The sequence below is a fragment of the Glandiceps talaboti genome, chromosome 12 (assembly GCF_964340395.1).
Source record: "Glandiceps talaboti chromosome 12, keGlaTala1.1, whole genome shotgun sequence".
Lineage (NCBI taxonomy): Eukaryota > Metazoa > Hemichordata > Enteropneusta > Spengelidae > Glandiceps > Glandiceps talaboti.
The window spans coordinates 2597426-2621055 of record NC_135560.1 but is presented as its reverse complement, the minus strand read 5'-3'; the positions used below and the strand labels follow the sequence as shown (position 1 = coordinate 2621055).

Genomic DNA, 23630 nt, shown 5'->3' with positions numbered 1-23630 from the left:
TCACTGGTACTCTGTATTCTTGACTACAAAGTGACATTACATACAGTATCACCGGTACTCTGTATTCTTGACTACAAAGTGACATTACATACAGCATCACTGGTACTCTGTATTGTTGACTACAAAGTGACATTACATACAGTATCACTGGTACTCTGTATTCTTGACTACAGAGTGGCATTACATACAGTATCACTGGTACTCTGTATTCTTAACTACAAAGTGACATTACATACAGTATCACTGGTACCCTGTATTCTTGACTACAAAGTGACATTACATACAGTATCACTGGTACCCTGTATTCTTGACTACAAAATGACATTACATACAGTATCACTGGTACTCTGTATTCTTGACTACAAAGTGACATTACATACAGTATCACTGGTACTCTGTATTCTTGACTACAAAGTGACATTACATACAGTATCACCGGTATTCTGTATTCTTGACTACAAAGTGACATTACATACAGTATCACTGGTACTCTGTATTCTTGACTACATAGTGACATTACATACAGTATCACTGGTACCCTGTATTCTTGACTACAAAGTGACATTACATACAGTATCACTGGTACCCTGTATTCTTGACTACAAAGTGACATTACATACAGTATCACTGGTACTCTGTATTCTTGACTACATAGTGACATTACATACAGTATCACTGGTACCCTGTATTCTTGACTACAAAGTGACATTACATACAGTATCACTGGTACTCTGTATTCTTGACTACAAAGTGACATTACATACAGTATCACTGGTACTCTGTATTCTTGACTACAAAGTGACATTACATACAGTATCACTGGTACCCTGTATTCTTGACTACAAAATGACATTACATACAGTATCACTGGTACCCTGTATTCTTGACTACAAAGTGACATTACATACAGTATCACTGGTACCCTGTATTCTTGACTACAAAGTGACATTACATACAGTATCACTGGTACCCTGTATTCTTGACTACAAAGTGACATTACATACAGTATCACTGGTACTCTGTATTCTTGACTACAAAGTGACATTACATACAGTATCACTGGTACTCTGTATTCTTGACTACAAAGTGACATTACATACAGTATCACTGGTACCCTGTATTCTTGACTACAAAATGACATTACATACAGTATCACTGGTACTCTGTATTCTTGACTACAAAGTGATATTACATACAGTAACATGTATGCTGCATTCTTGACAACGAAATGCCAGATACAGTCTTGTTACTTTCTGTCTTGTTTTGTCTAGGTTCCTGCAGACTTTGAGTGTCTGGAAACCACTCCATCAGGATTTCAGGCTGATCTGAATCATGGCAGCTTAAGAAGTCCAGCTGTCTATCTGTGTTACCGACGAGGTTTTGACAAACCACCTCTTACAGATATTGGGTATGTACATAGTATAGATGTACAGAGCACAGGAAAGTAACACTGGTTTTGAAAGACAGTTGTATGAGAAATACAAAATGTATGGAAAGTAAAGATAGATGTACATGTACATATATCAAGTCAATTATAATGGAATTAAAGTAAGTAAGTACTACTACTAGTAAGTAAGAAAGTCAGTCAGTCAGTCAGTCAGTCAGTCAGTCTGGTCTGTATTCATCAAGTATATTGCAGTTTATCTCGGACATTGTTTGTTGAACCTCAACTAAAGTGAAAATTCTGTTATTACAGAATCTTACTAGAAGGTAAAGAGAGAGTGATGCCTGGATGTGAGATAGTGAGTACAACACCCTGCGGACGTCCTGCTAATGTCAATAACAGAACTGGTATGGGAAACCAACGAATCTATATCACTTACAGGAGAGCCTCGGAGACTGCAGCCCATAATTCATTGGCTGTTACTGATGTCTGTGTAATACTCACTAATAAGGTAACATTTGAAAGTCAATCTAATTATGGATTTGTCTTATCTGAAGCAAATGCAAAGTACAAGTCTGTAGTTCACCAGATGTAACATAGAAATTTAATTTTAACCGTATGTAACACAGAAATTTATTCTTAGCCAGGTGTAGCACAGAACAAGTAAACTAAGTATATCTGATATGTTTTTCTAATTATAAGCAAGTGTAACTGCAATCGTTTTCAAATTACACAAGTACATAGTATAAAATATGTAATGTAAATATTGAAATGTCATAATATGTTTACTACATATATGTGTTGTATATTTTACAGGGTGAAATGCCTCCCCATGCATTCTGTATGATAGACAAAAACCTTAACAAAGGCATGACAGGTTCTGATGTCTATCTATGTTATAAGAAATCTATGACAAGGGCTAATGCAATAACATATACAGCAGGTAAGAATCTATGACAAGGGCTAATGCAATAACATATACAGCAGGTAAGAATCTATGACAAGGGCTAATGCAATAACATATACAGCAGGTAAGTTTTAACATCAACACCTGGTTAATAACCAATCAGTCCCCACCATTTCAATGATAATGTATGCAGAGATTCCTGGTAAACCAATCCACTTATATTATGTATTTATTGTATAATATTACTGTATCATATACACCATACACGTTTACACACTGTCAGGTGTTCACATCAGATGATTGTCTTTCCTATCTTGATTACAATTAGTTGTATGTGATTGCATGGCATGTACATGAAGGTTAGTATAAGAATAGAAATTCTGTTATGTTGTTAATATTCATTAAGTTTTTCTCTTGTACAGGAATAATTAGTCGGTATCCTGAAAAAGATTATGAAACAACAACACTGCCAGAATCTGTACCATTGTTTTGTTTACCAATGGGAGCTAGTATAGAGTGTTGGTCTGCTAAAAGAAACCACCCACTGCCTGTCTTCTCAACCTTTGTACTGACAGATTCACAGGCTGTTAAGGTAACATTATTAAGTACATTTTGTAATCTCAGTGTCAGGTTTTCACATTGATGTGTTTTCTCTAAGTATGTATCCTTACATCTATGTTGTCAATGTAATCTCAATGTCAGGTTTTCACATGGATGTGTTTTCTCTAAGTATGTATCCTAACATCTATGTTGTCAATGTAATCTCAGTGTCAGGTTTTCACATTGATGTGTTTTCTCTAAGTATGTATCCTAACATCTATGTTGTCAATGTAATCTCAATGTCAGGTTTTCACATTGATGTGTTTTCTCTAAGTATGTATCCTAACATCTATGTTGTCAATGTAATCTCAGTGTCAGGTTTTCACATTGATGTGTTTTCTCTAAGTATGTATCCTAACATCTATGTTGTCATTGTAATCTCAGTGTCAGGTTTTCACATTGATGTGTTTTCTCTAAGTATGTATCCTTACATCTATGTTGTCAATGTAATCTCAATGTCAGGTTTTCACATTGATGTGTTTTCTCTAAGTATGTATCCTAACATCTATGTTGTCATTGTAATCTCAGTGTCAGGTTTTCACATTGATGTGTTTCCTCTAAGTATGTATCCTAACATCTATGTTGTCATTGTAATCTCAATGTCAGGTTTTCACATTGATGTGTTTTCTCTAAGTATGTATCCTAACATCTATGTTGTAAATGTAATCTCAATGTCAGGTTTTCACATTGATGTGTTTTCTCTAAGTATGTATCCTAACATCTATGTTGTCATTGTAATCTCAGTGTCAGGTTTTCACATTGATGTGCTTTCTCTAAGTATGTATCCTAACATCTATGTTGTCAATGTAATCTCAATGTCAGGTTTTCACATTGATGTGTTTTCTCTAAGTATGTATCCTAACATCTATGTTGTCATTGTAATCTCAATGTCAGGTTTTCACATTGATGTGTTTTCTCTAAGTATGTATCCTAACATCTATGTTGTCAATGTAATCTCAGTGTCAGGTTTTCACATTGATGTGTTTTCTCTAAGTATGTATCCTAACATCTATGTTGTCATTGTAATCTCAGTGTCAGGTTTTCACATTGATGTGTTTTCTCTAAGTATGTATCCTAACATCTATGTTGTCATTGTAATCTCAATGTCAGGTTTTCACATGGATGTATTTCCTCTAAGTATGTATCCTAAACATCTATGTTGTCATTGTAATCTCAATGTCAGGTTTTCACATGGCTGTGTTTTCTCTAAGTATGTATCCTAACATCTATGTTGTCAATGTAATCTCAATGTCAGGTTTTCACATTGATGTGTTTTCTCTAAGTATGTATCCTAAACATCTATGTTGCACAGTTGTCAATGTAATCTCAGTGTCAGGTTTTCACATTGATGTGTTTCCTCTAAGTATGTATCCTAACATCTATGTTGTAAATGTAATCTCAGTGTCAGGTTTTCACATTGATGTGTTTTCTCTAAGTATGTATCCTAAACATCTATGTTGTCATTGTCAAGAGATGAGACTTCAAATACAGATTAGGTATCCAGCTCTTTAATGTCAGGGAGTCTTAGTTATGACAGCACTGATATATTTGTTGCATTCATATATTGAGTAGGGAACATAGACATGAGTAGATATTCGGAACTATATTGAGTAGATAGCATAGACATGAATAGATATTCTAAACTGTATTGAGTAGATAGCATAGACATGAGTAGATATTCTAAACTATATTGAGTAGATAGCATAGACATGAGTAGATATTCTGAACTATTTCCATGGTCCTAACCATAATAATTAGACTGTAAGATACATCATCGTGTTGTTCAGCCCTATCAGACTTCTAAACCACAACTATGATAAACTACCCAATATCCTGCACAGCAAGCCTTAGTTGGCTCCAATTATATGTGGACTTTTATTAAAATGACCATGATCAGATGTCAGCCGATTTATGAGACCAGCCACCTAATGTTATGTCAATAGTAAACATAAGTTTCAGGCCATAGTCTAATAATTTCAAGTATCTCCATTACAACAATAGTTCTTAATCATCAGAAGTAGAAACTATTCCTCCAGTTTTAATCTACATAATGATCTTTGTTTGAACTTCTAGTCACAAATTCAAGGCATGGCCTAAATCTTTTGATCTAGCAGGCACAGACTGACAGTTTTAGTATAGATGTGAGTGCAGTCTGATAGCATAGTATGTATATTGTAGTATGTTGTATCTTAAAGACTACATGATAACGTGCAATGTAGTTTATTATGAAAATCAAGCCAATTCCTTCCTATCATAGACATATTGTAGTGTTTACATATAGCCAATTTCTATTAAATTTGTGTTCACAAGTAATATTGAAGAAAGGAACAACACACAAGCACTGTTTTTGGTGCACATAGTACTTTTACTAAATTTGAGCCATATTTGTAGTTAAAAATCATTATTTACTGCATAACTCAAAAACTGTAATACATAGAGAATCCATTCAAGTGTCTACCTTGATATTATCAGAGGAGAGCTATCTTTGGAGACTTTGACCTTGACACTCTGGGCTAATTATCAAAATCAAGCCAATGCCTGCCTATCATAGACACATTGTAGTGTTTATTTATTTCTAATTTCTTTTAAATCATGTTTACAAGTAATATTGAAGAAAAGAAGTATAAACAACAAGGATTATATTTGGTGTTCATGTAATTTTTACTGAATGGCAGCCATATTTGTAGTAAACAATTACTATATTTAATACTGCATAACTAAACACCTTTAATCATAGACTCTATTCATTGACCATCCATATTCAGTTATTACTTACATATTGCAGACACTTTGTAGACACTTATGCGTAACTAATGTCTTTTAGATCATGTCAGTAGATAATACAGAACCGATTCTAGGACAACTGCCCCCCGGACAACTGCCCCCCGGACAATTGCCCCCGGACAATTGCCCCCGAAGGACAATTGCCCCCCGGACAATTGCCCCCGAAGGACAACTGCCCCCCGGACAATTGCCCCCCGGACAACTGCCCCCGAAGGACAACTGCCCCCCGGACTACTGCCCCCGAACGAAAAAAAAACTAGTATTACAGATGTACAGGTTTGTCATTCATTAAAAAGTCACCGGCGGCAAATATATGGCGATTTCTCAATATTCTGAAACGTGAGCAGGCACTTAACAACGTCGTCATCAACCAAATGATTGCCGGTGAATCAGCGCAACCACAACATCGACAGTATCAAGATTCTGCAGCCAGAATCCATGCAATAGTGCAAGATTTTGAAAATCGCCACCTGCTAGATTTTCTTCGGGGAATAGCCCACAATTTACAGTTTTAAACACTGGCTGATCATGATAAACCGAGCCGAGTCACCATTTATTGTCACCAAAGTCTTACGAGAATGTACATTCTGAGTCTCAATATTTTATCTACTTTTGACTCGTTTTCTATCTTGTTACCTGTATATTTTGTATTGAACCAATAAATAAATCTTTTCCAGTAAAAAAATGACTTCGTGTTTGTTTAGTGAGTATAATGTACGCAAATTGCGGCGGTAAGTTGCCGACGGTGACTTTTTAATGAATGACAAACCCGTACATCTGTAATACTAGTTTTTTTTTCGTTCGGGGGCAGTAGTCCGGGGGGCGGTTGTCCTTCGGGGGCAGTTGTCCGGGGGGCAATTGTCCGGGGGGCAGTTGTCCTTCGGGGGCAATTGTCCGGGGGGCAGTTGTCCTTCGGGGGCAATTGTCCGGGGGGGCAATTGTCCTTCGGGGGCAATTGTCCGGGGGGCAGTTGTCCGGGGGGCAGTTGTCCTGTTACCTACAGAACCAGATAAACATAAACATGCATTACTTTTGTTGATCATATCACTTTTTGCCCATTAAAGTGTCAATTTGAGGGGAGGGCTATGTCTTCTATAAAGCCTTGGTTTTCATTGTGTGTATTCACTTTCAATAGTTATTTCATTTGCATAAAATTATGTTCCCTCAAAATGTATTGTTCTAACTGTGGCAAAGTATTGTTGTTCATTCATTGATATTGACCTTGACCTTCATCTTCAAGGTCAAATGTCAGAGTCAATCAATGCTGGAGGACAGTACGTATAGCTTTGTGCCATAGTTCTGGTATCCCAATACTCAGTACAGCACAGTACTGACAATAACCTCGCCCTTCATCTCAACAGTCCAATATCTGTTGTCATTTATTGTAAGTCAATCTCTAGATAAAACAGAATTGTCAATCAAATTCTCAACACCAGATTTTAATTTGATGTGATTTTCAAGAAATGAATGATACTTGACTGATATTTGATTATTTTGTGTATTTTCAGATGTATGGTGCAGCAGTGTCTTTCTACGAGGAATATAGTGAAAGTAAGTTGGATGAAGATCAGAAGATGAAACTTGGAATACTAGACAAGGACAAGGAAGAGACATACAAGGAAAAATGGACTGTGTATACCAATAAATGTATCTGTTTGTTGTCAATGTGGCCATTCTTTGATGCATTTAAAAAGTTTTTATCTTACTTGTACCGATTATCAGTATCAGGACCTCACAGTGTTCCCATAGAAAGGTCAGTACATCTTGTAGCTTCCTTGACAAGATATTTCATGAACAGCTTTCACTTGCACCAGTGATTCATCCCATGTTTAGTCAGCATTGGTTGGTATAACCTTGTCAGTGTTGGTTGGATCTGTTCTGTACTGATCAGTACTGGTTGGAACTGACCAGTGCTGGTTGGAACTGGTCAGTGCTGGTTAGAACTGGTCAGTACTGGTTGGAACTGATCAGTGCTGGTTGGAACTGATCAGTGCTGGTTGGAACTGATCAGTACTGGTTGGAACTGATCAGTGCTGGTTGGAACTGGTCAGTGTTGGTTGGAACTGGTCAGTACTGGTTGCTACTAACCATTACTCGTAAATGTGTTGCCATAATGCTATTCTTCCAAGAACTCCCAGTATTCAACTGCTATTCATATATGATGTATCCACTAAACTGTATAACTAGCAACTTGCGTCTTCTGTTTGCCAAGTGAATGTCAAAATAGGAAATCGTAGATTGGCACCAGTCAATTGAGAGAGTTTTAGCACAACTGAACTGATAAGGTTTTTGAAAAAAAAAAGTTTATTCAATTGAAGAATGAAAAACCCCTGGAGACTTGAGTAAGTCTAGGGAGTCACAATGTATAAGGATATTAAAAATAACTTAAATAATAAAATAACAAATAACAACAACATGTACAACAAACAAAATAACCCTAGACAAAAGACATTTGTTAAATGCATTACAAAAAGACTTTGGAAGTGGTAGACTTGAAAGCAATTAAAACCAAATTATAAATTGCTTTGATTATCATACAATGAGATATCCCTTTTACCTTACCTCGGAGTTCATATTGCTAGGCCATTTTCCTCTCCTCTTGTGTGGGAAGTCAGTTTTGAAAAACTTCAGATTTTCTTAAAGATTTGGAAAATTTCAAGCATACAATATGATGCCTCACAAAATACTTCTTCAGCCAAGGTAATAGTAATAGTGAGTTGTTGTACGTTGTTTGAAAGTAGAAAGTTGAGCAATTACACAAAGTCAAACAATCATTCATAAAATTCTATGTCAATAATAATAGTAGTGATACATTTTATATACCAATGTAACCATTTTACATGTGAAGTTGATCCTAGGTTTTTGAACTGTGGTTACAGAAACAGGAAAAGAAGTTAAAGCTGGAAAATATGTAGATTTTCATATCTTGTATCTTAGTTTTATTGGGGAACTTGTTGAAAACCAAGGGATTTTGGGGTCAATGTTCAGCTTCCCATCCTGAACAAAAACAGTGCTGAGTAGTTAGGCAATCAGTTTGTAATACTAATTGGTAGGCTTATATGTACTCCAGTGTTGTATGTGTATTACAAAGTTATACATGTCATGGATATCCGAGTAGTGTGCATGTCATGGATATCTGAGTAGTTTGTTATCAATGACAGCAGACTTCCTGTCACACAGCTTCCTGACCATGTTGCTATCCAAAGTCCTAAAATACTCAAAGATGAAGTCTGTTTACTCCACTTGTACTGCTATACATATGGCGTTTAATCCTAAATTCTACATTACTCTGAGTATGGAGAATGGAGTATGTGACACTTGCACTCACATGTCATGAAGTTCTATCATATTCTTTCACTATTTTACTTTGAAACCATTCAACATGTATTCAAAGTATTTAGGAAATCCTGTAAGCAGTGCACAGGGGTTTGGGTAGGAGTGCAAGGTCAGCTAAATCAGACCTAAAGACCTGAAGAAGAAAATTCAAATCTTATCAAAACAAGGCCAAGCATGCATGTTTTTTATGTGATGTCAAATGTTGTTGTTTCAATGTGAGTAACAAGAGATGAAGTCATTAATTGGGTTTATAAATGGTCCTTACATGGACTTTAGAATGTCATAAATCATTGCTCAATAATGCACTATTAATGGGTTTATAGTTTTATCTGCCTAATTCAATTTTATGAATTCATACTTTAGAATTAGATGAATTTATTTTAACATTCTGTTTACAGGCATATTGCTCACTTTATGCATGAAGTACCCTTTCCAACAGCCCAAAGACCCAGGATTATGATGCCAGTAAGTCTACATAGTTTACATCTATTCAATGTAATATGTACCTACAGTACATGTATGTTAAATGTAATCCAGTCCCAGCAGTACTTACATAGTTTACATCTATTCAATGTAATATGTACCTACAGTACATGTATGTTAAATGTAATCCAGTCCCAGCAGTACTTACATAGTTTACATCTATTCAATGTAATATGTACTTACAGTACATGTATGTTAAATGTAATCCAGTCCCAGCAGTACTTACATAGTTTACATCTATTCAATGTAATGTGTACCTACAGTACATGTATGTTAAATGTAATCCAGTCCCAGCAGTACTTACATAGTTTACATCTATTCAATGTAATATGTACCTACAGTACATGTATGTTAAATGTAATCCAGTCCCAGCAGTACTTACATAGTTCGATGTAATACTTATTAGCCATAGCTTGACTGTACTTCTCTGAATTTTGGTGATTTCTCCAAAATGATTGGCAAAAAGAAGTCAAGCCTAGTACACTGAAATGTAACCATGTTATTGTATGCACTTGTAGTAGATGTGATATGTAAGGGGTGAGATGTATAGGGGTGAGGGTAGTAGATGTGATATGTACGGGGTGAGATGTATAGGGGGAGGGTAGTAGATGTGATATGTAAGGGGTGAGATGTATAGGGGTGAGGGTTGTACTCCAGACATCACCACTAACATGATGTATTGTGTACTCCAGACATCACCAGTAATGTGATGTAGTGTGTACTCCAGACATCACCACTAACGTGATGTAGTGTGTACTCCAGACATCACCACTAATGTGATGTAGTGTGTACTCCAGACATCACCACTAATGTGATGTAGTGTGTACTCCAGACATCACCACTAACGTGATGTAGTGTGTACTCCAGACATCACCACTAACGTGATGTAGTGTGTACTCCAGACATCACCACTAATGTGTGATGTATTATGTACTCCAGACATCACCACTAATGTGATGTAGTGTGTACTCCAGACATCACCACTAACGTGATGTATTGTGTACTCCAGACATCACCACTAACGTGATGTAGTGTGTACTCCAGACATCACCACTAACGTGATGTAGTGTGTACTCCAGACATCACCACTAATGTGTGATGTATTATGTACTCCAGACATCACCACTAATGTGATGTAGTGTGTACTCCAGACATCACCACTAACGTGATGTATTGTGTACTCCAGACATCACCACTAACGTGATGTAGTGTGTACTCCAGACATCACCAGTAAACATTGTGATGTATTGTTGTACTCCAGACATCACCACTAACGTGATGTTTTATTGTTTTCAGCTTGCCCATGACTCGCTATTCTTGGTGCAGCCCCAGACATCACCATTACCACTAAGTGGTGCCTCCTATACAGCGTTGTTACGAAATCTTGGTCCTGAGAACTGCTTAACGTTGTTATTGTTTGCTGTAACTGAACACAAGATATTGTTACATTCACTGAGGCCTGCTGTTCTCACCAGTGTAGCTGAAGCTGTCTCAACAGTAAGGTTTATTATCTAAATAATTAGAATGTTTGTCATAGTCCTGTATTTATTAATATTAGTTGTGTACTCTACATCAATAATTAGAATGTTTGTCATAGTCCTGTATTTATTAATATTAGTTGTGTACTCTGCATCAATGAGAATACTTGAAACCTGATCAACTTCACCCATCAATCCAAACTTTGATTTGTCAACGTTTTCAAATTCTTGAATGGATTTGTTCGCTTCTATTTTTCCAAGCTGTCAATGTGGTTTTCATATGATAGTGATATAGCTATGCGTACTGATGTAACATGTAGCAGTATACAGAATTACAACATGAAATGTACATATATAATGATGTGTACATAACTAGGTTGTTAAACCAATTAATTGACGTAACTTAATGTGATGAAACCAATACATAATTATTGGTCACAACAATTTTCACTGACCTGAATGAAACCAATTTTCATTTCTCTAGTGGAGTCTAAAAGAGAAAATATTCAAAATGTAATAAAAACTTTCAATATTTTGTTTGTACAGATGATTTCACCTTTTACATGGCAATGTCCATATATCCCGTTGTGTCCACTTGGTCTGTCTGCCGTCCTTAATGCACCTATACCATTCATAGTTGGTGTTGATTCACGATATTTTGATATATACGATCCTCCAACAGATGTTGTGTGTGTTGATTTAGACACAAATACAATTTCACAGTAAGTACCAGATTTAGCATTGTTACAAATTGACATTGTTTTAACTAACATTTCTCTATGCTGTGATCTACATCTATATCTATTTACATATTCATCAGTCTATCTGGCTATTTCCCATTCACTTTCCATCAATCTTTTCATTCACTTTCCATCATTCCTTCCTTTCACTTTCCATCAGTCCTTCCATTCACTTTCCATCAATCCTTCCATTCACTTTCCATCAGTCCTTCCATTCACTTTCCATCAATCCTTCCATTCACTTTCCATCATTCCTTCCTTTCACTTTCCATCAGTCCTTCCATTCACTTTCCATCAATCTTTCCATTCACTTTCCATCAATCCTTCCATTCACTTTCCATCAATCTTTCCATTCACTTTCCATCAATCCTTTCACTTTCCATCAATCCTTCCATTCACTTTCCATCAATCCTTTCACTTTCCATCAGTCCTTCCATTCACTTTCCATCAATCCTTCCATTCACTTTCCATCAATCCTTTCACTTTCCATCAATCCTTCCATTCACTTTCCATCAATCTTTCCATTCACTTTCCATCAATCCTTCCATTCACTTTCCATCAATCTTTCCATTCACTTTCCATTAATCCTTCCTTTCACTTTCCATCAATCCTTCCATTTACTTTCCATTAATCCTTCCTTTCACTTTCCATCAATCCTTTCACTTTCCATCAATCCTTCCATTCACTTTCCATCAATCCTTCCATTCACTTTCCATCAATCCTTTCACTTTCCATCAATCCTTTCACTTTCCATCAATCTTTCCATTCACTTTCCATCAATCCTTCCATTCACTTTCCATCAATCCTTTCACTTTCCATCAATCTTTCCATCAATCTTTCCATTCACTTTCCATTAATCTTTCCATTCACTTTCCATCAATCCTTCCTTTCACTTTCCATCAATCCTTCCATTCACTTTCCATCAATCTTTCCATTCACTTTCCATCAATCTTTCCATTCACTTTCCATTAATCTTTCCATTCACTTTCCATCAATCCTTCCATTCACTTTCCATCAATCCTTTCACTTTCCATCAATCCTTCCATTCACTTTCCATCAGTCCTTCCATTCACTTTCCATCAATCTTTCCATTCACTTTCCATCAATCCTTCCATTCACTTTCCATCAATCTTTCCATTCACTTTCCATCAATCCTTCCATTCACTTTCCATCAATCCTTCCATTCACTTTCCATCAGTCCTTCCATTCACTTTCCATCAATCTTTCCATTCACTTTCCATCAATACTTCCATTCACTTTCCATCAATCTTTCCATTCACTTTCCATCAATCTTTCCATTCACTTTCCATCAATCTTTCCATTCACTTTCCATCAATCTTTCCATTCACTTTCCATCAATCTTTCCATTCACTTTCCATCAATACTTCCATTCACTTTCCATCAGTCCTTCCATTCACTTTCCATCAATCCTTTCACTTTCCATCAATCCTTCCATTCACTTTCCATCAATCTTTCCATTCACTTTCCATCAATCTTTCCATTCACTTTCCATTAATCTTTCCATTCACTTTCCATTAATCCTTCCATTCACTTTCCATCAATCCTTCCTTTCACTTTCCATTAATCCTTCCATTCACTTTCCATCAATCCTTCCTTTCACTTTCCATTAATCCTTCCATTCACTTTCCATCAATACTTCCATTCACTTTCCATCAATACTTCCATTCACTTTCCATTAATCTTTCCATTCACTTTCCATCAATCTTTCCATTCACTTTCCATCAATCCTTCCATTCACTTTCCATCAATCCTTCCATTCACTTTCCATCAATCCTTCCATTCACTTTCCATCAATCTTTCCATTCACTTTCCATCAATCCTTCCATTCACTTTCCATCAATCCTTCCATTCACTTTCCATCAATCTTTCCATTCACTTTCCATCAATCTTTCCATTCACTTTCCATCAATCCTTTCACTTTCCATCAATCCTTCCATTCACTTTCCATCAATCCTTTCACTTTCCATCAGTCCTTCCATTCACTTTCCATCAATCCTTCCATTCACTTTCCATCAATCCTTTCACTTTCCATCAATCCTTCCATTCACTTTCCATCAATCTTTCCATTCACTTTCCATTAATCTTTCCATTCACTTTCCATCAATCCTTCCTTTCACTTTCCATCAATCTTTCCATTCACTTTCCATCAATCCTGCCATTCACTTTCCATCAATCCTTCCATTCACTTTCCATCAATCTTTCCATTCACTTTCCATCAATCTTTCCATTCACTTTCCATCAATACTTCCATTCACTTTCCATCAGTCCTTCCATTCACTTTCCATCAATCCTTTCACTTTCCATCAATCCTTCCATTCACTTTCCATCAATCTTTCCATTCACTTTCCATCAATCTTTCCATTCACTTTCCATTAATCTTTCCATTCACTTTCCATTAATCCTTCCATTCACTTTCCATCAATCCTTCCTTTCACTTTCCATTAATCCTTCCATTCACTTTCCATCAATCCTTCCTTTCACTTTCCATTAATCCTTCCATTCACTTTCCATCAATACTTCCATTCACTTTCCATCAATACTTCCATTCACTTTCCATTAATCTTTCCATTCACTTTCCATCAATCTTTCCATTCACTTTCCATCAATCCTTCCATTCACTTTCCATCAATCCTTCCATTCACTTTCCATCAATCCTTCCATTCACTTTCCATCAATCTTTCCATTCACTTTCCATCAATCCTTCCATTCACTTTCCATCAATCCTTCCATTCACTTTCCATCAATCTTTCCATTCACTTTCCATCAATCTTTCCATTCACTTTCCATCAATCCTTTCACTTTCCATCAATCCTTCCATTCACTTTCCATCAATCCTTTCACTTTCCATCAGTCCTTCCATTCACTTTCCATCAATCCTTCCATTCACTTTCCATTAATCTTTCCATTCACTTTCCATCAATCTTTCCATTCACTTTCCATCAATCCTTCCATTCACTTTCCATCAATCCTTCCATTCACTTTCCATCAATCTTTCCATTCACTTTCCATCAATCCTTCCATTCACTTTCCATCAATCCTTCCTTTCACTTTCCATCAATCTTTCCATTCACTTTCCATCAATCTTTCCATTCACTTTCCATCAATCCTTCCATTCACTTTCCATCAATCTTTCCATTCACTTTCCATCAATCTTTCCATTCACTTTCCATCAATCTTTCCATTCACTTTCCATCAGTCCTTCCATTCACTTTCCATCAATCCTTCCATTCACTTTCCATCAATCTTTCCATTCACTTTCCATCAATCTTTCCTTTCACTTTCCATCAATCCTTCCATTGACATATTTAATATTTCTGTTCATCCACCTTCCTGGATCCCACTTAACTTTCTAGCAAGCTCATGGATATTTCCATTCATTCATCTCTTCCATATTTCACTAACCTTTCCTGCCATCTTTCCAGCTCTTCCCATTCATCTGATTCATCTATTTATGTGTAATTCTAGTCACCTTTCTATGCCATACCAATAATGAAGACATTAACTAATGGAGAAACCTGTCATAAATTTGTTAAAGTGCATTGTTATATACATTGCCCATTGAATTCATAATCTAGTGAGTTCAAACAAACTTGATGCCATTTCACTCAATTAATGTTCCTTGACTACAGTAAACAAAGGTCATCAGATTGATGTAAAAACTAACAGCTGGAGTGTGTTTGTTGACTTTCAGGCAATGCTTTTATTCTGTGGATTATACTAAATTAATACATGGATGGGATACATCCAAAGATCTGATTGGCCTAGATACAAAACTACCTAAACTATGCATGACATTCACTCAAGCTTGTGTGTGTATGTGGACACCTTTTCCAAATCTCTTTGAGTATATCATCACCAATGTGGTCAAGTTGTCAAAACCTCTCAGTACACTATCGCCAAAGTGAATAATTAGAAGTGTACAGTTTGTTGGAATCAACCAATCATTGCTTCAACTGAAAGTTAATCTGCGTTGTGAATGTTGTGTAAAGGTACATTTTTATTGCAAATACAAAAGAAAAAATTTAGTACTAGAAATGTTTGACAAAATGTTAATAAGTCTTTTCCTATAGGTTGATTGACATCTGTAATTTTGGTCTGTATTTGTCACAAACACAACAAATAACTTTTATGTTGAGTACAGTGCTTGTACTTTACTACTCATCATGTTTTATGTTGAGTACAGTGCTTGTACTTTACTACTCATCATTCTCTTCCTTTGTCTTCATATTCAATCTTTTCTCTTCATCAACTCATTGCTACTACTGGCCTAAAATGTGTTCTGATGAGGCAACTGCAGACAGGTAAAACATAAACAAACTATTATACAAGTGATAGTTGCACTCTGCATGTTGCATGTTATAAGTTAGTCTGTTTTGTTATTACACTTTTTAGCTCCGCTGTCAGCGAAAGCTGAAAGCGTAGCTTTAGGTATAGGTGGGTATTGAGGTATAGAGAGTAGAGTGAATCATAGGTGTCCGTCAAACTTTTATATTTTTACTATCTACTCCGGAAGTGACAGTCGGAATTCTTCGATATTTGGTGTTCATGTTCCCTGGGGGGAGGCTATTCAGATTTGTTCATGCCAAGTTGATCTGTGCCATTTTCAATTTTTTATGATTTTTTTTCATAAAATGTCATTTTCATCAACTCCTTGAAAACCTCTTATTAGATTGCTTTGATATCTGGCGTGTTGATGCGCAGGGGGTAGCTTACTCAGATTTGTTAATTTCAAGTCAGCACATCCTCATTTTTATTTTTTATGATTTTTTTTTTGTAATTTGAAAAAAAAATGAATATGTTAATGAGCATAATGACCGACGCCATATTGGAAATCAGTCGACGAGACTTTAAGTAAACTGCCACTTTTCAAAAGACACTATTGACGTCAAACAAGCAATGTAATATGTGCTATAGTCATAATTCTACGCATTGGGCGCCCAAATGACAAGCGTTTGTTCGAAACAGGGTTGTAAACTTCAAATCAGTCCGCAACATCCTCATTTGCATACTCTATCCTGATTCGACCAGAAGCTGAAGGTGACCTCATTTGACCGAGCAATTTTCCACAGCAAGCATCTTGAGTATCAACACAGGACGTTCTTGGTACTCACTAAAATCACACTTCAGACCCACTATAAAAGTGTGATGTTTTCAGATAACATGTAACTTGTGGTTAATTCTATATTGTCGTGCAATTTGGAATGACAGTGAACCAGAATTCAGACAACTTGCGTAAGGAAGGGCATGCCAGACATGCGGTTGAAGTTATGGCCGACAGTTCACATGTAAAGTTAAACGACATGAACGTGTCTTGCCTTTCCAAAATGCAAATATTTGGCAAGTAAAAATAATTAAAATAATTACAACTTTAATTTGGCTTCAGACTTTGCATTATGTTTTGCGTATCTTTCCCCGAAATAGGATAGTAGTATAGAATATGATATGTATGTATGTATGTATGTATGTATGTATGTATGTATGTATGTATGTATGTATGTATGTATGTATGTATGTATGTATGTATGTATGTATGTATGTATGTATGTATGTATGTATGTATGTATGTATGTATGTATGTATGTATGTATGTATGTATGTATGTATGTATGCATGCATGCATGCATGTATGTATGTATATATGTATGTATGTCCAGTGAACATATCCAATAAGCATCCCGGCATACATTTCTGATTTGTTGACAAACAAATATTAATTTCATGACTGTTTACACAAGAACATCAAGTTAGTGTACACAGTATGATCAGATAATGATGAGTAAAAGAGATAATAATTGATCTAATAAGGACTGAATTGTCCAGTCAACATAACTAAGTTAAGATTGACAAAGAATTTTAAAAAGTTACTACATGTACTAATTACTCTGATCTGAAGTGAAATGTTGATAGTCATTTGGTACTATGTTTTCACACTAAAAGTTAGTTAGTTTAACATGTTAGTATTTCAACCACATTGCATGTTTTAGGAGCATTGGTTTCTGTTTTTTGATATGCAAATGTATGATATGGCAAGTTTATGATATGCAAATGTATGATATGGCAAGTGTATGATATGCAAATGTATGATATGGCAAGTGTATGATATGCAAATGTATGATATGGCAAGTTTACGTAAATTTAATGAGCTAACAGCATGTCTTGAGTGTTAATATTTAGTGTGGAGACCATGGCAAACCATGGTGGAGCTTGTAAAACCAGTGATGGGTTTATCGGTCTAGAACTAGAGCAACTTGTTAAACATGATCTAGGGCAGATCAGACAGTTTGTATGTACGCTCTCAAGAGTCAACTCAGGATTCCAGTTGTATGTAACTATTGGCGTTGAGGGTGCTAGTCTATGACTTTATAGTCAACAGTACAGTAACTTTCTTATGTACAGATAATGAGGTCTGGTGTATAAATATTTACAAAATATAATTTATATATCCTTTACAGGAATGATATTTATAAAAACACAATATCCTTGAAGGCTTAATTTAAATGTGATATGTGAATGAAAAACAATAATATACTAACATTTTGTGATTTGATTATTTGTAGATCTGATGAAAGGAGATTTATGAACTGGAAAATGCTACCTAAGGTAAGATTTATATATAATTATTAACACATCATATTAATAGTTCAGAAGTCATTTTACTCAGTGACTGGTAGTGACTGGTAGTGACTGGTAGTGACTGGTAGTGTCTGGTAGTGACTGGTAGTGACTGTTAGTGTCTGGTAGTGACTGGTGGTGACTGGTAGTGTCAGGTAGTGACTGGTAGTGACTGGTAGTGTCAGGTAATGACTGGTAGTGACTGGTAGTGTCTGGTAGTGTCAGGTAGTGTCAGGTAGTGACTGGTAGTGTCTGGTAGTGTCTGGTAGTGTCTGGTAGTGACTGGTAGTGACTGGTAGTGTCTGGTAGTGTCAGGTAGTGACTGGTAGTGTCTGGTAGTGACTGGTAGTGACTGGTAGTGTCTGGTAGTGTCTGGTAGTGTCAGGTAGTGTCAGGTAGTGACTGGTAGTGTCTGGTAGTGTCAGGTAATGACTGGTAGTGACTGGTAGTGTCAGGTAGTGTCAGGTAGTGACTGGTAGTGACTGGTAGTGTCAGGTAATGACTGGTAGTGTCTGGTAGTGTCTGGTAGTGTCAGGTAGTGTCAGGTAGTGACTGGTAGTGACTGGTAGTGTCAGGTAATGACTGGTAGTGACTGGTAGTGTCAGGTAGTGTCAGGTAGTGTCTGGTAGTGTCTGGTAGTGTCAGGTAGTGACTGGTAGTGTCTGGTAGTGACTGGTAGTGACTGGTAGTGACTGGTAGTGTCTGGTAGTGTTGCATTGAATGTCAATGTACATAGTAACATAAATGTAATGTTGCTAGGTTTTACAGTAATAACAACAATACTAGTCAACCAACCCTATTTGGACTTCCATGGTTATACAAAGTAACACAGTGTTGCTATGGTTTACAGTAATAACTACAATACTAGTCAACCAACCCTATTTGGACTTCCATGGTTATACAAAGTAACACAGGGTTTTTATTATGCTATGTATTACAGTAATAACTACAACATTATTCACATCACTGAGTACAGACCAACGCTACTTAGACATGATTATACAAAGTATTTACCTCATTTCACTTGTGTGAGACCTATCAAATCAAATACACTGTAGTCTATGTCATAGTAATGAAGTAATTGCAATCTATCCTACTAGACTTGCTGTTGTTATTTTGAGTGTCAACAGTTCTACCTTCTATCCTGGACACTTCTTCAGATTGGCTGATGATAAAGTAACAGGTGGTTGGTGACATAGTCTGTAAGATGTGATAATGAAAATAGTTGATGAATGCCACTCAAAACAGCAGCAAGTCCAGTAGGATAGATAACTTCATACCTGGATAATTTAAATATTAATAAGCATATTGTAGTCTATAGAACATGTGGATAACGATGACAGGAATATTGTGGTAAGCAATATTAATATTCATTACATGCAATCTGAGCTTAACTGTCTGTATGATGAAATCTAAGCTTACCCAACTTCATGATTATACAAAATTTTAGCTTACCAACCCTAATACCTGTGTTATTTCAACTCACACTTGCCCACCCTAATACCTGTGTTATTTCAACTCACACTTACCCACCCTAATACCTGTGTTATTTCAACTCACACTTACCAACCCTAATACCTGTGTTATTTCAACTCACACTTACCCACCCTAATACCTGTGTTATTTCAACTCACACTTACCAACCCTAATACCTGTGTTATTTCAACTCACACTTACCAACCCTAATACCTGTGTTATTTCAACTCACATTTACCAACCCTAATACCTGTGTTATTTCAACTCACACTTACCCACCCTAATACCTGTGTTATTTCAACTCACACTTACCCACCCTAATACCTGTGTTATTTCAACTCACTCTTACCAACCCTAATACCTGTGCTATTTCAACTCACACTTACCAACCCTAATACCTGTGTTATTTCAACTCACACTTACCAACCCTAATACCTGTGTTATTTCAACTCACACTTACCCACCCTAATACCTGTGTTATTTCAACTCACACTTACCAACCCTAATACCTGTGTTATTTCAACTCACACTTACCAACCCTAATACCTGTGTTATTTCAACTCACACTTACCCACACTAATACCTGTGTTATTTCAACTCACACTTACCCACCCTAATACTTGTGTTATTTCAACTCACTCTTAATAGAAAGCAGCCAAGCAGTTGAGACACACTTTGACAAGACTGTGTACTGAGCTGTATACGGTACCAGCATATAGTGAGGGGGATGATGCAACAGTTGAAATGGCTCCTCTTAATCCAGATTTTACCAGGAAGAAAAAACAGGTATTGTCCAAATGCAGAAATGTCTGATACTAGCTATAGGTATTACCAACCGATGTACGTCATATATGTATGTAATGTCTGTCTTACATTTATAGCTAGCTATGGAACTGTCCATTCACTGCATTGTATGTAATGTCTGTCTTACATTTACAGCTAGCTATGGAGCTGTCCATTCACTGCATTGTATGTAATGTCTGTCTTACATTTACAGCTAGCTATGGAACTGTCCATTCACTGCATTGTATGTAATGTCTGTCTTACATTTATAGCTAGCTATGGAACTGTCCATTCACTGCATTGTATGTAATGTCTGTCTTACATTTATAGCTAGCTATGGAGCTGTCCATTCACTGCATTGTATGTAATGTCTGTCTTACATTTATAGCTAGCTATGGAACTGTCCATTCACTGCATTGTATGTAATGTCTGTCTTACATTTATAGCTAGCTATGGAGCTGTCCATTCACTGCATTGTATGTAATGTCTGTCTTACATTTATAGCTAGCTATGGAACTGTCCATTCACTGCATTGTATGTAATGTCTGTCTTACATTTATAGCTAGCTATGGAACTGTCCATTCACTGCATTGTATGTAATGTCTGTCTTACATTTATAGCTAGCTATGGAACTGTCCATTCACTGCATTGTATGTAATGTCTGTCTTACATTTATAGCTAGCTATGGAACTGTCCATTCACTGCATTGTATGTAATGTCTGTCTTACATTTATAGCTAGCTATGGAGCTGTCCATTCACTGCATTGTATGTAATGTCTGTCTTACATTTACAGCTAGCTATGGAACTGTCCATTCACTGCATTGTATGTAATGTCTGTCTTACATTTACAGCTAGCTATGGAACTGTCCATTCACTGCATTGTATGTAATGTCTGTCTTACATTTATAGCTAGCTATGGAGCTGTCCATTCACTGCATTGTATGTAATGTCTGTCTTACATTTACAGCTAGCTATGGAGCTGTCCATTCACTGCATTGTATGTAATGTCTGTCTTACATTTATAGCTAGCTATGGAGCTGTCCATTCACTACATTGTATGTAATGTCTGTCTTACATTTATAGCTAGCTATGGAGCTGTCCATTCACTACATTGTATGTAATGTCTGTCTTACATTTATAGCTAGCTATGGAGCTGTCCATTCACTGCATTGTATGTAATGTCTGTCTTACATTTATAGCTAGCTATGGAGCTGTCCATTCACTGCATTGTATGTAATGTCTGTCTTACATTTACAGCTAGCTATGGAACTGTCCATTCACTACATTGTATGTAATGTCTGTCTTACATTTACAGCTAGCTATGGAACTGTCCATTCACTGCATTGTATGTAATGTCTGTCTTACATTTACAGCTAGCTATGGAACTGTCCATTCACTGCATTGTATGTAATGTCTGTCTTACATTTACAGCTAGCTATGGAACTGTCCATTCACTGCATTGTATGTAATGTCTGTCTTACATTTACAGCTAGCTATGGAACTGTCCATTCACTGCATTGTATGTAATGTCTGTCTTACATTTACAGCTAGCTATGGAGCTGTCCATTCACTGCATTGTATGTAATGTCTGTGTTACATTTACAGCTAGCTATGGAACTGTCCATTCACTGCATTTTATGTAATGTCTGTCTTACATTTACAGCTAGCTATGGAACTGTCCATTCACTGCATTGTATGTAATGTCTGTCTTACATTTACAGCTAGCTATGGAACTGTCCATTCACTGCATTGTATGTAATGTCTGTCTTACATTTACAGCTAGCTATGGAGCTGTCCATTCACTGCATTGTATGTAATGTCTGTCTTACATTTACAGCTAGCTATGGAACTGTCCATTCACTGCATTGTATGTAATGTCTGTCTTACATTTACAGCTAGCTATGGAACTGTTCATTCACTGCATTGTATGTAATGTCTGTCTTACATTTACAGCTAGCTATGGAACTGTCCATTCACTGCATTGTATGTAATGTCTGTCTTACATTTACAGCTAGCTATGGAACTGTCCATTCACTGCATTGTATGTAATGTCTGTCTTACATTTACAGCTAGCTATGGAACTGTCCATTCACTGCATTGTATGTAATGTCTGTCTTACATTTACAGCTAGCTATGGAGCTGTCCATTCACTGCATTGTATGTAATGTCTGTCTTACATTTACAGCTAGCTATGGAACTGTCCATTCACTGCATTGTATGTAATGTCTGTCTTACATTTACAGCTAGCTATGGAACTGTTCATTCACTGCATTGTATGTAATGTCTGTCTTACATTTACAGCTAGCTATGGAACTGTCCATTCACTGCATTGTATGTAATGTCTGTCTTACATTTACAGCTAGCTATGGAACTGTCCATTCACTGCATTGTATGTAATGTCTGTCTTACATTTACAGCTAGCTATGGAACTGTCCATTCACTGCATTGTATGTAATGTCTGTCTTACATTTACAGCTAGCTATGGAACTGTCCATTCACTGCATTGTATGTAATGTCTGTCTTACATTTACAGCTAGCTATGGAACTGTCCATTCACTGCATTGTATGTAATGTCTGTCTTACATTTACAGCTAGCTATGGAACTGTCCATTCACTGCATTTTATGTAATGTCTGTCTTACATTTACAGCTAGCTATGGAACTGTCCATTCACTGCATTGTATGTAATGTCTGTCTTACATTTACAGCTAGCTATGGAGCTGTCCATTCACTGCATTGTATGTAATGTCTGTCTTACATTTACAGCTAGCTATGGAGCTGTCCATTCACTGCATTGTATGTAATGTCTGTCTTACATTTACAGCTAGCTATGGAGCTGTCCATTCACTGCATTTTATGTAATGTCTGTCTTACATTTACAGCTAGCTATGGAACTGTCCATTCACTGCATTGTATGTAATGTCTGTCTTACATTTACAGCTAGCTATGGAACTGTCCATTCACTGCATTGTATGTAATGTCTGTCTTACATTTACAGCTAGCTATGGAGCTGTCCATTCACTGCA

The 23630-nt window shown here is 36.5% G+C and overlaps 1 protein-coding gene across 5 annotated transcripts in view; it reads left to right on the top strand.

The window, feature by feature from the left end:
• Positions 1–23630, top strand: part of LOC144443524 (C-myc promoter-binding protein-like) — a 145649-nt gene that overhangs the window by 28566 nt on the left and 93453 nt on the right. For all 5 annotated transcript variants that reach the window (XM_078133044.1, XM_078133041.1, XM_078133043.1 and 2 more), the window contains exons 4-13: positions 1272–1408; positions 1697–1895; positions 2201–2327; positions 2714–2883; positions 7184–7428; positions 9410–9476; positions 10791–10991; positions 11519–11694; positions 18291–18333; positions 20470–20607. In XM_078133044.1, the coding sequence (XP_077989170.1) occupies positions 1272–1408; positions 1697–1895; positions 2201–2327; positions 2714–2883; positions 7184–7428; positions 9410–9476; positions 10791–10991; positions 11519–11694; positions 18291–18333; positions 20470–20607 (1503 nt within the window). The remainder of the gene's footprint in view (positions 1–1271; positions 1409–1696; positions 1896–2200; positions 2328–2713; positions 2884–7183; positions 7429–9409; positions 9477–10790; positions 10992–11518; positions 11695–18290; positions 18334–20469; positions 20608–23630) is intronic.